Source organism: Brachyhypopomus gauderio, chromosome 5 (genome assembly GCF_052324685.1).
Source record: "Brachyhypopomus gauderio isolate BG-103 chromosome 5, BGAUD_0.2, whole genome shotgun sequence".
Taxonomy (NCBI): Eukaryota; Metazoa; Chordata; class Actinopteri; order Gymnotiformes; family Hypopomidae; genus Brachyhypopomus; species Brachyhypopomus gauderio.
Window position 1 is genome coordinate 14,738,620 of NC_135215.1, and position 17,067 is coordinate 14,755,686.

A 17,067-nucleotide genomic window follows, 5' to 3' on the forward strand; every position below is an offset into this window, starting at 1 on the left:
CAGTGAGCCCTCATGCCTGTGGTCACCTCTGAACCCCTCCTTTTAGTTATGCTGCTATAGATTAGCCTGCCGGAGCCACATGCTAATCACTGGCATGTGAGCTATGTACATTTAAATCAATGGTGGTTTAAATTGATGTCCACTCAGTCTGTATTGTCTATTGGGGCCGCCCAATGGAGGACGGGTTCCCTTTTGAGTCTTGGTCCTTGTGGTGGAAATTTGGTGATTTCCATTTATGTCAGGCTTTCTTAGTATACATTAAACACATTAGAGATAGGTGTTAGAGATCTTTTTACATATATGTGTGTTAATCATGGCACTGAAGCCATTCTCGTGACTTCAGTAGGCCTCAGATGTGTGTGAGTGTGTTCCCTGGCCTCGGCTGAGGCCTAATCTGATGTTCCTCTGGTGTTCCTAAACTGACCTCGCTGGAGACGCCAAATCTCTACTTGGAAGGGACCACAGCGACACTCGAGTCTGTCATGACATCACGAGGATGCTGAGCGTGGAGGGGACATGCGTCATATGCATCTGTCAAATCAGCGTTAATTATTTCATGTATTGTCCAATCACATTTGGTTGATCACCTCGTGTTCACCTCATGGACACCGTGTGTATTGATGATTAAACATATAAAAGATGAGAGTTCGGAATGGGGAATTTGCTCTCTCTGTGACAGACACCTGGCGTGTTTGTAACAGAGATATCAGGGGTTAATCCATGCTTTGTTGAAATAAATCATTGTACTTTATTATCTAACCCAACTGCTTCTGACTTTTATTGTGCTCACCATTTAAGGGTTTCAGAATTTCTAACACAGTCCTCCTGAGGTTTCTTCCTAATCCCCACCCTATAGGGAGTTTTCCTCACCACTGTCGCCTTTGGCTTGCTCATTAGGAATCTGGACCCATATGATTGTAAAGCTGCTTTGTGACAACGTGTGTTGTGAACTTTGACTTTGAGTTAGCAATTAAAACACTATCACTATCTGGCTAAGAATTCCATAAATGCAAATAAATGCAAATAATACATAAATAAACGCATAATTGTTATAATTATTGTTCTTTTTTTCATTGTTAAAAGTTAACAACTTGTTAACAACTTTTCAATAACTTTGCCTGGTAATCATTTGATCATTTGAAATTGATTTATAGTTTGTGCGAATAGAGGATGTTTTTTCAGGAGAGGCCTGATACTAGCTGCTTTAAGACAAGGTGAATAAATTCCTTGTTGAAGTGACTGGTTGACAATGCTGGAACGCACTTGAGTAAATCACTGTTTGAAGAAATCGGTAGATCGAGATGGCAGCTAACAGTACAGAGAAATTAAAACACTTTAAGAAGTGTTGACAAGAATGCAGTGTATCTCGCCTCACTGTGGAGAACAATGTCTATAGCCAGGTGATAACGATTTGAATGGATGTCTATAGCCAGGTGATAATGATTTGAACGGATGTCTATAGCCAGGTGATAATGATTTGAATGGATGTGTATAGCCAGGTGATAATTATTTGAATGGATGTGTATAGCCAGGTGATAATGATTTGAATGGATGTCTATAGCCAGGTGATAATGATTTGAATGGATGTGTATAACCAGGTGATAATGATTTGCAGTGTTGTCACTAATGGAATGTGGAATATGGCAAAACAAAAGATTGGATTAAAGAGGAACTTCAGGTAGTCTTTATGACCACATGTGAGGCTTAAAGAGTAGGTCTTCACTGCATGGCCCAAGGTATGTGAACACCTGTGTTCAGGTGTTTCAGCCCCACCCATTCAGTTTCATAAAAACATAGCCAAGCAGTTTCCATAAACGCCCACGGGCAGCAGTCGGACTGAACAGCTCAGTAGCTTTAAATATGGCATTGTCATAGGGCAGCACCAGTCTGGCCCAGTCAACTGTAAGCGAAATGAAAGTGCCAAGGAGCAGCTTTTCCTGTTCCAGCATGACTGTGCCCTTTTGCACAAACTAAGACTTATAAAGATGTTTTGAAGGGCTTTACGTGCTTTAAGAACTCCAGCACCTTGCAGAGATCCCTGACCTCACTGAATCCCTTCATGGATGAATTAGAACATTGAGCCAGACAAATTCTTTGAGTTAAAGGGAACTAATTCTTTGAGCAACATACCAAACTCTTGTGGCAAACCTGTTGTTCTAGCTGTTCTAGATCCTGCTTCAAGTGGAGCTACAGCACTGATGCATTCATAAAGCCTGGAGGTAAAATCGTCAGTAATATAGCTCTACTAATTATTTTTCATCATGTTGCAGCTGAGGCATCCTTAATCATCCTTAAAAAGACAACAGTGATAACAAATTCTAACACGTAAAATATGAAATACTTTGATAATTAAATCATGTGATATCAGATATAATATATGGCCATGTATATGTGTACAGCCTGTAACAATATGGTGTGTAAGGAGTTCAGTCAAAAGCTCAAACTATCTGTAACAGGACCTAAGGTTTATCAAAGGATTTATCAAATATACAACAACATTGGAAGACTGAATATAAAATTCCTAGGGCCTAGGATCTAAAATTTAACAGATAGCTGCTTTAAAATATGTAATACATATTCCAGCTGAATCTGGTCTCGGCATGTAGTGAACTACTAGGATAGCTTTCCTATAGCCTATCTCCGTAACATTGCCAAGCTAAGAAATGTATTATCCCAGCATGATGCAGAAAAATGAGTACACGCCTTTGTTAGCTCCAGATTAGACTACTGTAACTCATTACTGTCAGGTGTGACGGGCAGGGAGCGTGAACTAAAAAGGAAGCGGTCACTCTGAGTCTCAGGGACAAAGGAGGGTTTAATGATAACGTGCGCAAACCAAAGATCCTTGACATGATCCGAATTAAGGATACAATAACCAGCAGTCAACTGGTACAAAGACAAGACATAAATAGATGGACAATTGACCGTCAGGTGGCAGCCTGCTAATAGGCCTGCCCACCTGAGGGACGAACACAAAGCAACAATAACAGGAAAACTGCTGCTATGGACGGAGTAGCATATTGTGACATCAGGATGCTCAAATAGGAATCAAATAGTTCAAAATGCCGCATCCAGAGTTCTAACTAGAACTAGTAAATTCGATCATATCTGCCCAGTGTTATCAGTCCTGCATTGGCTCCCAGTCAAATTCTTCTACTGACTTTTAAAGCACTGCACTTATTGCCTATTATGAACCCACACGCCCACTAAGATCACAGGGTGCTGGCCTCTTATTAATTCCAACAATTAATAAGGTAACAGCAGGGTGAAGAGCCTGCTTTTCTTATAAGGCCCCTCAACTATGGAATAACATTCCAAAATGTGTCCGGGACTCTGACAGAGTCTTAATCTTTAAGTCTAGGTTAAAAACGTACTTATTTATTTATCCAAGTCTGTGTTACCTTCTGGTTCTGCCCTTTTAGTTAGGCTGTAATAATTTAATGCTGGAGATGCTGCCACACTCCAGAAATGTTTAAGTTTCCTCTTTCCCACATATAATCCCATACATATAATTCCATATAGTCCCTCTTTTCTTTTTCCAAATGGCTGCCCTCCTACCTGAGAAATACTGAGATGAGGAGAGACGAACCTTTCCTGCTGTCCACCCTGGGCCTGCCACTTCCTGCCTAATCAGCTATGGATGAAGAATCAACCCACTTCCTGCCTAATCAGCTATGGGTGAAGGATCAACCCACTGCCCTGGCCCTCTCAACACCCCAAATTCTCCCCTGCTATGGCTATATCTCCATGACCCTGGACTACTATTACTGACCATCAAGAAGTCTTAGACTCTTAAGAATAAGAATTCCATTGAGAACAGATATATAGATACCCACAAATTATTCATCATTCCCATCACTTCTTGGTTTACATATCTCTTTAATTACTGTTGTCACAGTGTTGGCCAGAGAAGGATGGGTTCCCCCACTGAGTCTTGGTTCCTCTCAAGGTTTCTTCCTCATGCTCTTAGGGAGTTTTTTTCTTGCCACGGTTGCCCTGGGCTTGCTCACTAGGGTCTTGGACTCGAACACTTGTAAAGCTGCTTCGTGACAACAATTGTTTTAAATAAATGTGCTATATATATATATATATATTATATATATATATATATATATATATATATATATATATAGAGAGAGAGAGAGAGAGAGAGAGAGAGAGAGAGAGAGAGAGAGAGATTTCTTATTTGGAGATGAACCAAGAGCAACAATCGTCAGCAGGAGTTACTGCAACTTCTGGTAGATGCTGCACAGACAAAGTTAGAATCACCAAAAATTTGACTTTTGGCTTGTCACATGAGCTTGCCCAGATTGATTATTTTCCAATTCGAATAATCTACAATAATCTGTTTGATGAAATGAAATGAACAATTTAACTCATTTTGGCATATGGGTAGTCATGAGCAAACTGAAAGGCCAAACACGACTTCATTAAAGACTGTGTTATCCATATTTGGAAATATTGTTGAACATTCAACATTCATTCACATTCAATATTTGGAAATATTTTCCTAAATCCTCTGCTATGTGGATATGATAAATACATAAATACGTTATGAGCATTACACACAATAAAATACATGATGTAATAAGTGATGAAACAATGAGTAAAAAGTCTACATATCACCCATCAATATACATCAATACATCTTATTGGCATTCTTACACTCATCTATTGTAAAGATGTGGTCTATGATTAGCTGCATAACTGCAGGATGAGTCAATCTACTCTTGTAAGCAGAGGGTTATGCCTTATATTCGGTTTACCTTAATCTGCAACTATCTATGCAACCCAATTTCTTTATTTATCCTGCCTTCATGATCCTACCTGTTATGTAATATTGTTTTCACTCAATATTGTGTGTGTGTGTGTGTGTGTGTGTGTGTGTGTGTGTGTGTGTGTGTGTGTGTGTGTGTGTGTGTGTGTGTGTGTGTGTGTGTGTGTGTGTGTGTGTGTTTGCGACATATGTTGAATGACATGAAATTGTTCCTTAACCCCTGATTATATCTCCGCTTCAGCAAAGCCACAAAGCCAGTGTGAGACAGGACCCACTAATTAACCTGAGGCATCACATGTACTAAAAGGAAAGGCTGTTAAATAAAGAAATAAATCCTTACCACAGTAATTCTATGACAGAGGTGAGGTGACTCAATTCCAAGTAACTTCACTTATCGTTAAACAGAGTAGTGTAGACAACACAGAGGAAGTATAATGATCATCCTGATAAATCAAATGATGTGTGTCAATAGGTCAGTCAAAAAGTAAACAAACATCTTAAGCCCACACTTAGATGCCTGAAAATACTACAAAAATGGTTTGTAAAGTTAGAATGACTACAGATGTTATCACTATTTATTTTTATGTGATGATGTCTCTAAGCCAGTGAGAAAGAGAGAGAGAGGGAGAGAGAGAGAGAGAGAAAGGTGTGTGTGAGAGAGAGAGAGAGAGAGAGAGAGAGAGAGAGAGAGAGAGAGAGAGAGATCATCATACAGTCATCATAGCTGAGTTGACATACACAAACATAAACATGTAAAAAAGATGGTGGATGTGTGATGTTCCAGGGCTGCACTGCTCCCATAGGTAATTTGACTTATTTCATAGAGCCCTGTATCACAAATTACATAACACAAAAATGGTTTCAGAGATCAGAAAGTCAAGCTGTGGAAATGGTAGTCTCCTCATGACATGACTAACTAATGCATACCCCATGTCTACAGTTAACCCTCATCATAACCAGTCAGTCATATAATGATAAAATTACTAGTGTTAGTCAATCGCATCCTGGATGACATTGGGCAATATATTCCCCAGAAAGTGCTTTGCAGTTCCATCTCAGCCTTGTGAAAGTCCTACTCCAGATGTGTGTGCCGTGTGGGTTGAGCTAAGGGAGACATGTCTACGCTATGGTTAATCACTGTGGAGATGTTCTGTATCAAGGAACAGACTCACATAATCTGTCCTGTGTGGTTCCAGCTCAGAAAACATCAGAGAGCCATTTTAGCAATAGGCATGTGTACAAATGAATAAACTCAGGAATGCCAAGTCATCAAAAGTGTTTTTATCCGAGCAACAGTCTCAAAATTGTTCTTTGTATGTCAGAGAGAACTTAAAACATAATAATGGAAATTTGAATTTGAAATTTGTGTAATGGAACAATGTTTATGTTCACGTTTAAAGTTATGTTTACAGTATTGGGCAGATGTCCATGTCCAGAATGATGTAATCAGTCAGTCTCTCACCCACACATGCTTAGCAGGACAAAGATTCTCCAGAAGGCAATTTTACAGTATTTTACAGTATTGTAAGGGTTCCGTGTAAGAGTGCTGAAATACATACATGGCTTACACCTTTACGAGCTGCAGGTAGGAATGCTATGCTATTCTTATATATCTTCAGAATAAAAAATAAAATCAGCTGTAATCATGCGAGTTCAGTGCCCCACCTTTAGTCTGTTTTATCATCGTTATTTTTTTTATTTATGCTGCTAACCATGAAATGAGGAGTCCTCAAGCTAAAAATGTCAGAAGTTCAGATTGTATTGGGCTGTCAACAAACACATCTATCTGGAAGCAGGTTTTGGACTACATGTAGGCCACTCAAGAGCCCCAGTGCCTCATTCAGTATAAAGGCCCTCTGATTAAAGGTGAGACTGTGAACCAGTTTGATTCCCATGAAAAACATTGTTTTTACTTGTTTCTACTGCAGGTCTTGGTCTGCCTGATTATTCATGAAACATCAGAGGTTTTTGGCCTTTAGTTTCATGAAATACATTGGCTCAATTTCTAATAATAAAAGTCTGTTTACAGTGCATAGTAACTAACTAAATCAGCAGTTTGTTGTTACACTGCAGTGTGTCAGCAACATCACTCACTTTATTAGAACCACCCAATTTGTATGTTGGGAGGTAATCTACAGCACTGCACCCTGTAGCCTGGTGAGAAATGTTGCCTTCCTTTAGTCGCCCAAAGTGTTAGTCATCGTCTGCCTCTCTGCTGAAGTTTCTGAACTGTTGGCTGGCTATTTTTGGATAGTCGGTTACTCTCAACCAGGCAGTGACAATAATGTGTTAAAAAGTCCAGTGGTGCGGTTGTGTCTGATGCACTCGCAACTCACACTGTCAGAATGATGTCAGTGCTCTTAAGAGTGTTGAAAATATACCACTATGCAAATGAGATCTGGTCAGTGGTAGTCCCTTGGTCAGAAACAGTGGAATGTGGAACATGACAGGCAGTGTCAGATGGTCTTGAGTCTGCACTTTAACCTAATGAAGTCTCCACTACGCATAGGTGTAGGAGTCTCTAAGTGGTCGAAGGGCAGGTTTTGTTTTTGTTTGTCGCTCAAAAAATGGAAATGTGTAGGCTTTCTCCACGGGGTACAACCACCAGCAATAGAACCTGACACATAAGAATCCTGCACCTCTGACTCGGAGGAACCCCTAAAAATAATGTAGCCAGTACCTGGGACTGTATTTAACAAGCCAGACAACTGACAGCACACCACGTAGACTCAGAGCTGGGTTTGTGCAATCATATACATACATCTTTCAATGCTCCAGTTCATGTAGTAGTGAAGATACATCAAGATACATCGCTATGGATGAGGGTGTCTGTTGAATGCTGAAAACGCTGACTTGGCTATAGCAGAGCATCATGGATCTGAGAGATGAGAGAGGAACCTCTAGATAAGTTTGTGGAATGCCGTCCCAGTGGCAAACAGGAAACTAGTGGAGTGTCAGAACTGAATTCAGGGAGCCTGACTGAACACATGGAGGTTACTCTCCCTGCTTGTCTAATGAGACAGTAACAAACCTGAGTGAAACTGCAATAATATTGCCTGATCATGAAAACTAATCTGGGACATTTGGATTGACACAAGTTCACACAGCAGGCTGTTGGTTTTCCACGTAGGCTGCAGAACTAGTTGCATGACACCTGTGTTTTTTCCCGAACACGACATAATGTTTTTTTTTTATATTTCTGAGTGGTGAACAAACTTCCTGTCTGGTATGTATAAAGATGAGAAGTGAGTGAGAGAGATCATTATCACCAGATAGCATCTCAGTGAAGAGGAACATGCACACCATCATTCTTCTCATCATGCTGCCTCTCAGCTTGGCAGCTCATTCTGTTTTCTACAGGCACATCATTAAAGATCTTAAATTTCTTACCAAATCCAAACCAGACATTACTGTAAGTACATTTTAAATGTTCAGTTATATGCTATTTTTGTATAATGTTATGGGTCATATATTTATATATTTTTTACATTTATGTTATATAGTATTTGTAAATAAAAAAAATTATGGAGTAACAGATTTAAGGATAATTACCAGATTTTAAAAACGTGATGTATTAATGTTGTTATTATTGTATTGTCTTTTAGATGCTATTACCAAACAACACGCAAGTGCCAAAAAACACAGAAAAGGTAAGCTATATAATTCCCTTACAAGAACTCTTAATGACTCTTGCTGTGTGATGTGGGAGCTATGAAACCCATCATAACATTTCCTTCTGATTACAGCAATGTTCATGTGACATGGAGGTTATGAACAACCTGAAAGAGATACTACAGAATGTGAGCTCACAAACACTTCCTGTAGACCAGAATAATAGAGTCAAAACTATTAAACTAAATCTAGAAGACCTACAAAATCGACAATCTACAAAACCTCCCACGGTGGGTACCTCATTCTTACAGTCAAATATTATATGTAGAAAAATCTTGCATTGTTACTTGGTACCCAATACAGATTAATCAGACAAAGTCTGAACCCAACAATTCAGGTAATTTACAGAACACCTGGATCCCTAAGTGTTCCATCATAATTACTACTCTACTCTATAACTGTCTTATACAATGGGTATAAGTAGGTTCATATTAGCTTATAATAAGGATAAAATAATGGCAAATATGAATGTAGAAATATTTATTAAGAAAGAGGCTATACTTTTACACATTAGAATAGCATCCAGATCTGTTGACTATGACTAAGATATGTTGGCTATGATACTAAAGATCTTACTTGGATCAATTCTAAGATTGCTTTATGACCTTTTTTTTAAAGGGGGAGAACATAGACTGCCTCGGCATGAAGACAAACCCCAACAACATGACACTGCAGAATGTATTATTGTCTTATTTAGGGTTCATCCAGAATTGGAACATGAACTGTCGTAGATAAAAGCACTGAAAAAAGTGCCACTGTTAATGGGAATAGCTGCTCAGGAGACATTTCATGATTTGTTTTTATCTTAACCTATATGACACATTTAGTTATTTATTGTTGTTATTTATTGATCAGCTTTTTAATATGTTTTACCAAATGCTGGAAATATTTATTTTTTATTTATTTTTGAAAATGAAAATTACAAAGAGCTTATTATTGAATGTAAAAGAAGAAATGCACATACTACATACAATTTTGTTAAGAATGCAACTGAACCCACGTTCTGTTGTTCTGTTCCAGTGTATTGCAACAATACAGAATATAAAATGTTTACAGACACAGACATTGAACTTTATTTTAAAGGTTCAACTTTAAATAATTTGTCAATGTTGTTAAGTGTTGATGAATCACTATTTTGAAGATTCTGATTTGTTTATAATAAATGAACAATTTTAAAATAAAAAGCATCATTTGATATATTTTTATTAGTATTTTAATATTTTATTTTTATCATGAAGTAATAAATTATCTTCATGATATGCCTCTAGAATGTGTGTGGACTGCTTCTCTTAAAACAGCAAAAATATAAGATAACTGAGCACCAAAATTGCCCTTTTTGCTATAAATAAAAATATGTTCTTGGTTGCTGTATGGAACCTCAAAACTGTTACCATTGCTAGGTTACCATCTTCCATTGCTACGCAGGGAAACGGGCCTAACATAAGGCTTTGCACTGAACTGAACTGAGACATATTATGTGCGTAGTGGATATTATATACGCAGTCTTTAGAGGACATCGAGTGACGTATGAAGACTGCCAGGTAGAGCCACACTTAAACGATGCATTTAACTGATGTAGAAGGAATTTAGTCAAATAAGAACAAAATAAATACATGAATACAGTGTGGGGGCAGTGGGAAAGATTCCATCACTCAGGAGGGTACGTGTGACCTCTGGCTTTCATGTCAGTAGCTGGATTTGGATTGGTGGTCTGAACACCTCGATGACCTGGGCTTGAGGCAGAGAATGAATTGCTGCTCTCCGGTTTCTGTACAAATGGTGTCAGAAGTGGCAGTGCTTCATATCACCCTCTCCTGTGGTGACAGGAAGCCCCTGGTAAGTGCTTTGGCTGTGACGCTTCATAGTGGTGGATGCACAAGGAAAACACAAAAGGCATCAAGCCAGATTCAGGGCATCCTTAACACTCACTATACAAGTTGTGTTGAGCTCCACAAACTGTTCAAAAGATGTCTCATCTTCCTGGCAAAGAGGATGTGTACAAATTGAGAGGATGTAGTGGAACTCTGTTTGGTCAAGAAAAGTGGGAAAACACCATAAGAGAGATTTGGAGTAACAACAATCAGGTAAACTTTTGTTCTCTGGTCTACAAGATTGATGTCAGTAGATGATATAATGTTAAGCTTATGTGCTAGTATCAAGTGCATCTCTCTAGCCTGTGTATCTCTCACTAAACTAGCTTTGGTCTTGGTCCATTTATGTCTTTATTACTTACCAGCTCCTTCCAGGGCTGTGTTCTGACAAACCTCAGAGTGAAACACAACGATTTATTACATATGATGCCAACTGTGTTTATAAACTGCAGTTCAAAAGAGACAACCGTGTTGCTTGTGAATGTGTTCACACGCACGTGCAAGAAATGAAACTCACACCGCAGCAGAATCCTGCTTAGGGCCTCGAGGAGGTCAGGACTAGATCTTCTGATGGAGTCAGCAGTGTGATATAGTTCAAATGATTGTTCAGATGTTTCATCAATGCCTGTTTAATAAAATTTACATTTGTGTAGAAACATATAGATGAAAAAATTAAGTGGAAAAATGAAGCTTTTTATTGTAATTTCATCTATATACAGGTGTACAGTGAAGTAAAATAACAATCACCCAGGACACAGCACAGCAAGAACAACTGCGGACAGCAAATACAAAAACACAGATACCATATACAGTAGGGCAACACTGACCACTGAGTGGCTGTTCAAACTATGTGATATTTTAATAGGTATGCTTATTACATACAATAGCCAATATTGTTAATTTAGGAACATTGTTAAAGGGAATACGGTGTTTATTCAGTTTTATAGTGACTCACTGGGAGTTGAGGAGTCTGATGGAATGGGGGGTGAAACTGTGGCACCGTCTGGCCGTGAGGGGGTGGTAGGGAGTGGTAGGGGTAGTAGGGTGGAGGGGTGGTAGGGGTAGTAGGGTGGAGGGGTGGTGGGGGGTAGTAGGGTGGAGGGGGTGGTAGGGAGTGGTAGGGGTAGTAGGGTGGAGGGGGTGGTAGGGGTAGTAGGGTGGAGGGGTGGTGGGGGTAGTAGGGTGGAGGGGGTGGTAGGGAGTGGTAGGGGTAGTAGGGTGGAGGGGGTGGTAGGGGTAGTAGGGTGGAGGGGATGGTAGGGAGTGGTAGGGGTAGTAGGGTGGAGGGGGTGGTAGGGAGTGGTAGGGGTAGTAGAGTGGAGGGGTGGAGGGGGTGGTAGGGGTAGTAGGGTGGAGGGGGTGGTAGGGAGTGGTAGGGGTAGTAGGGTGGAGGGGGTGGTAGGGAGTGGTGGGAGTGGTAGGGGTAGTAGGGTGGAGGGGTGGAGGGGGTGGTAGGGAGTGGTAGGGGTAGTAGGGTGGAGGGGGTGGTAGGGAGTGGTTGGGGTAGTAGGGTGGAGGGGGTGGTAGGGAGTGGTGGGAGTGGTAGGGGTAGTAGGGTGGAGGGGGTGGTAGGGGTAGTAGGGGTAGTAGGGTGGAGGGGGTGGTAGGGAGTGGTGGGGGTAGTAGGGTGGAGACCCCGGTAGGGGGATGAGAGTTGCGGTTTCTTCAACCTCCTCAGGAAGTAGAGTCGCTGCTGGTCTTTCTTGGATTTGACGCTGGAACTGAGGGTCCAGTTGGGGTTCTCTAGACACTAGAGAGGTATTTATAATATGTGATCTGTAGGGGGTCCATTGAGCAGAACAGCTGCATGTTTGTGTGCCTTATGAAGAACCTCTCAAAGCTCTTGATGAGATACCAAAAGACACCAATGACCTATTAATTAATTTAATAACTGCAAATAAAAATCATCATTATGGCCTTCCATTTCACGTTCTGACTTGTTTCCTCTAATAGCAAGATTAATATTATTATATTAGATTAGCATTGAATGTCATTTGCAATGTGAAAGTGCAGCATTCACAAACCAACACTTCTGATCTTGCTCATACCATTGACCAAACCACCTGAGGTTGTGTCTCATAACACAGACACACTGATTCAGATATACAATTTCTGTGCTTTCAGTGATTTATTCACTTGTTGTTTAGCTAGCTGCATAAGTAGAAGAACTTTTAAGCTTTCTCCAGTTATTAAATATTGACTATCTGCTACTCTTAATCTCTCTCTCTATTGCTGTCACACCAACACACACACACACCCCCCAACATACACATACCATAATGCTAATCAGCTCAAATCATTTGGTTAAGAGGGAGAGGCTGAACCTAATTTTATCACATGAGCAAAAGGTCAAGTTTCACTAAGATTACATATTTAGATTTAGTGCAACAATGTCACAGTCGTGAAGGGAAGCTCCCTTGTCCGATATAGTTTGTGTGTGTGTGTGTGTGTATGTGTGTGTGTATATATGTGTGTATGTATGTATGTGTGTGTGTATGTGTGTGTATGGGGGTGATGGTGCTTTCCTTTATGCAAGATAAATGCCAAGATAAATACACACCAACCATCAGTTTTTTCCTCAGACAGAAAAAAGGTCAAAGGTCTGACAAGTCTAACATCAGGTAGTCCAGTAACACTGGGGTGTGATCAGACTTAAGAGGTGGAAGAGAGAGACAGGAGGAGGAGACAAGTGAGAGGGATAGACAGGGAGCGGAACAGACAGGGAGATGGGTGTGTGATCAGATCATGTTATCACCTGATTTTGTGCTTGCCCTCACAGAGACATTCAGTTACAGAAGTACCAACAGAATATGAACCAGGGTCAGAAATAAAAATGATGAGGCACACGTGAGTTCTGTTAGCCTTCACGTGCTACGCCGACGCGTCCACGTCTAGTCCCCGAGGAGCGGCCACTTCTGCTATAAATGCAACAGCACCAGCACTGCAAACCAGCTGCATTCAAGTCCCCCCCGGGGGGGGGGTCCGGGGGGGGTCCTGGTCTTTCTGAAGAGGTGATGTATGTGTGGCAGGGGACCATGTATGGACACTTGCTGCTGTGTCTTTGAAGCTTTATGTTTTAATAGACTGTGTCTAACACCAACAGTCTCAGCAATCAGAAGTAGTATGAGCAGAATTGTGCATTTTATTATAATTCCAGACAGGCTACAAAGTGCACTAAGAAATACTGTCAAATAAAAAGGCAATTTGTGGTTCAGTATAGGATTTTGGATTTTAAATGGTATTCAGTGACTGTGATTAATCAGAATGCTATCTTTAATTAGCTTTAACTGGTGCAATGTTTAACATTTATAAAAGCTATATAACAATGTCCTGTGTAAGGGCACCAAAAGTGTGGAGACAGATCATGCTCAGAAAGAAAGATAAACATTGTTCAGTGAGGATGACAAACACTTTATTGTTTATTGTTTGCAATGACATCCTATGACACCCACGACATCATGAGATTCAAGGTATCTTCCAGCGTGTTCGCTACAGGTATTACCGTTTACTTCCTGATGGTTTTCTTTATAACGGCTCCTGCTAGGGGCTTTTAGCTTTCAGTCTCATTCTTCAGAATGTGAAATATATTACTGGATTTTACCAGATGACTGGCTTGGCCATTGTATTAATTTTGTTTAGTTGACAGTGTGATGTCTGCTCATTGCCTGAGCGCGTGATGAAACTCATGCTGTGTAGATGTTTGATAGCAATTTCTCCTCCTACGTATTTCTTGTTTACATTTTCCACCAAAGACTGAAATAACTCTGTAGTCAAATAATGCCAACAGTGGTCCACCTGCAAGATGTTTGGTGTCACCAATACTTTCTTCCTTCTTAGTTGCAGGTGATTCACCAGAGATTTTCACATTTACTTGTTTCTCTGGTTGGTTTTGTCGTCACTCTCAGTATTGTTGTACAAAGCTTTATGTTCTGAATGTCAGGTTGCAGTGGGTTCAATCATTGTGCTATGATTGATTTTCTGAGCAGAATTGGACCAGCTGCTACTATGGCGAGTTTCCTCTATGAGGAAAACTCTTCTCATAGGAAACTATGAGAGCTTCCTTCCTCAAGAAATGCACTCTGTGCTGGGCTTTTATTATACATTACCACTGGCAACACTGTTTATGAGTGCAATGTAAGGAATATTAAAAAAAAAACTGAACTATTGCCTAGTCGATCATTTTTACATTTCACAGCCCCTGGGCGCCTCCCTGGTGAGGTGTTCCAGGTATGTCCGACCAGGACGAGATGCTGGGGAAGACCCAGGACACGTCAGAGAGATGACATTCCTTGGCTGTCCTGGAGATGCCTCGGTACGCCCCCAGAAGAGCTGGAAGGGGCTTGGTGTTTGGGAAAAGCACCAAGCTGATACTGTTAAATGTACAGGGCACTCTGGGCACATCAGCCACTTAGGGAAGGCCCAAGGCAGAAATAATACAAATCTGAGCTGTAAAATTCCACTTTATCAACCATTTAAATGTTTCAAATCATCTCAGACTGCTGAGTCAAGGTTTCATTTGCAGACAAGCTGCATCCTGTTTAAAGTTCATCTACACGAGTGACTTCACTTCTGTTAACCCCTCCATTAAGCTGCTGAAATTTGTAGACAAACAGCCATCAGCAGTCATGGCTCAGCGACTCACACAGGACGCGGATGAATTTAAATACAGAAAGATACAGACAGGGCTCCACTTTTGCTTTTTTTGTTTTTTGTTTTTTTTACAGTAAGAGCGATCTGATGCTAAACACCCTCAGTGACGGATGAAAAGGTGGTGGACATCAGAAAGAAACCCCTCCCCACACTGCACTGCTGCTGAGAGCAGATAGTGCTTCCACCAATCACGACACACAACCACTTCCACATTCACAATCACTTATTTATTCATAGTCACACACACCTGCACTTCTCTCAATCTTTCCTACTTAAGTTCACAGGACTTCAGTGCTTTACCCTGGCCTTCTCTATCCTGAGAATATGAACTCTAAAATGATTCATGCTCTAATTTGCTTTTTTTTTTTTTTAATCTTTTGTTCAGTTGCTTCTTTTCCATAAAATTTTTGCCCTTAACTTGTGTGTTTGTCTTGGTCTTTTCTATTAAAATCCTTTTACTCGCACTTCTCAAAAACATCACACTGAGCACCTTTATCACTGCCCTTTAGTACTGTTGGATCCACTTGTTATATATTTGCAATGTTTAGCAAATGAGTGTAAAATATCTCATCAGCTACAATTATGTCTGTTAGTGGAAAATTATATACATTATAACTATTGTTCTATTATTTTATGTAAATACTGTGTTGTATGTTTTGCTCTGTGGATACCACTGTAACATGGCAAATGAGCACACTTGGCAAATGAAACCGATGTTCATTTTAATTCTAAATACACCCTAAAATGAATCAAACTCAAATCATCTCCTGATGTGATCTCAGTATGGTTCATTTCTGATTCAGTTGATTTAGGTAGAATGAAAATTTGTATTTTAACTTATGAGGAACCTTGAAGCTTGCCATATACAATACTGCTTTTCATGGGCAAAAACATGTGAAAATTGAGTGCCTGAAGAACTATAATGACTAATTGCTGTGAAATAACTTTTTGTAATTATTTTGAAAATGTAGACCCCAAAAACAGTAATGAAAAGAAATCTGAGTTCTAAAGTTGTGATGTGGAAATCAAGTGATCTGGGATCAGTTTTAAAGAGGACCAGAAAGAGAACTGTCGTATTCCAAATTCATTTGCACTTGTGTACATAAAAGCAACTGAGGTGAGGTACAGGTTGTTCCCTTTCTGGTTCACTAGCAGAACTTAATTTAAATAGAACTATATGTGAAAACTCCCTAAAAGATTACCTGCACTTCAACAAAAAGCACTCCACCCCGTTTGGTAAATGTAAACAGTTAGGTTCAGAGATGTCAATAATGGTGTGGAGTGATTCGGTAACGGGAGTTCATGCAGTCTCTGGAGCCATGCAGCGATGGTTTTTGTAGAGGAGTGGGTTAGAATATCGCCAACCTGCGGTGTAGGACTCAACTAAAGGGGTTTGAGGTTGCTGCCAAAATGCAGGTTCCAATAATTAATAAATATGAGTTATAATAATAATCATAATTATGATGGTGTTTATTATTATTGAATTCTGATCGTTTTTTATGAAGAACCAATTAAATGAATGAAATAGCCCATGTAATTGCATATTCATATACATGTATGATTACATAAACAGTGCTTCATAACTCACTGTGTGACTCTACATGGCATGTACTTGTCATTTAATAAATATTAATATCTTATGTACATAGATGTACATAGATTGAACGCTTCCGTGCTTTGAAATGCCTGCACGCAATTATTTATATATGATATGATCTACAACCGGAGATATATCCTGATTAATAATTTGTAATAGGCTAGTTCGCCATGATTAAAGATGATAAACCTCATCAAAGGCAAGAGAAAGAAAAAATGTATCACATATACTTATTTTGTTTCCAAATATCAGAAGAACCAAAGAAACAGGGTAAGTGGTATTTGGGACCACCTGAATGGGACTTATTTATTTATTCCAACACATAGTCTAATACCACAAGACCAGAGGGTTGATTCCATGTAAATACGCCATTCCTCTGCATCACTGACAAAAACTGTGACAAGAATAATGAGATCTGACTTCATAATGAAATAATAATGTATAAATAATGAAATATATGACAAAATTGTCTTTTCACACAGGTTAGATGTTTGAAAACG

General features: G+C 39.7%; 2 protein-coding genes and 1 long non-coding RNA gene across 3 annotated transcripts in view; 1 reads left to right on the top strand and 2 right to left on the bottom strand.

Moving 5' to 3' along the window:
* Nucleotides 1-17,067, bottom strand: part of LOC143513841 (kinesin-like protein KIF3A) — a 58,099-nt gene that overhangs the window by 10,498 nt on the left and 30,534 nt on the right. The gene's annotated exons all lie outside the window — the stretch shown is intronic.
* On the top strand, nucleotides 8,058-9,481 carry LOC143513839 (uncharacterized). The gene is made up of 4 exons (XM_077004545.1): nucleotides 8,058-8,189; nucleotides 8,383-8,427; nucleotides 8,524-8,679; nucleotides 9,068-9,481. Exons 1-4 carry the CDS (start codon nucleotides 8,073-8,075, stop codon nucleotides 9,182-9,184), a joined length of 435 nt encoding a protein of 144 aa, XP_076860660.1. The 5' UTR covers nucleotides 8,058-8,072; the 3' UTR covers nucleotides 9,185-9,481.
* Nucleotides 10,367-10,889, bottom strand: LOC143513936 (uncharacterized). The gene is made up of 3 exons (XR_013130741.1): nucleotides 10,838-10,889; nucleotides 10,683-10,704; nucleotides 10,367-10,473 (listed from the first exon to the last, which is right to left on the bottom strand). It is a non-coding gene; the product is annotated as an uncharacterized LOC143513936 (long non-coding RNA).

Excerpts from the sequence above, each read along its gene's own strand:
- LOC143513839 (XM_077004545.1), top strand. The coding sequence starts at position 8,073 with ATGCACACCATCATTCTTCTCATCATGCTGCCTCTCAGCTTGGCAGCT. Across the intron at positions 8,190-8,382 it reads AATCCAAACCAGACATTACT|ATGCTATTACCAAACAACAC; the intron begins GTAAGTACATTT and ends ATTGTCTTTTAG. Across the intron at positions 8,680-9,067 it reads AATCTACAAAACCTCCCACG|GGGGAGAACATAGACTGCCT; the intron begins GTGGGTACCTCA and ends TTTTTTTTAAAG.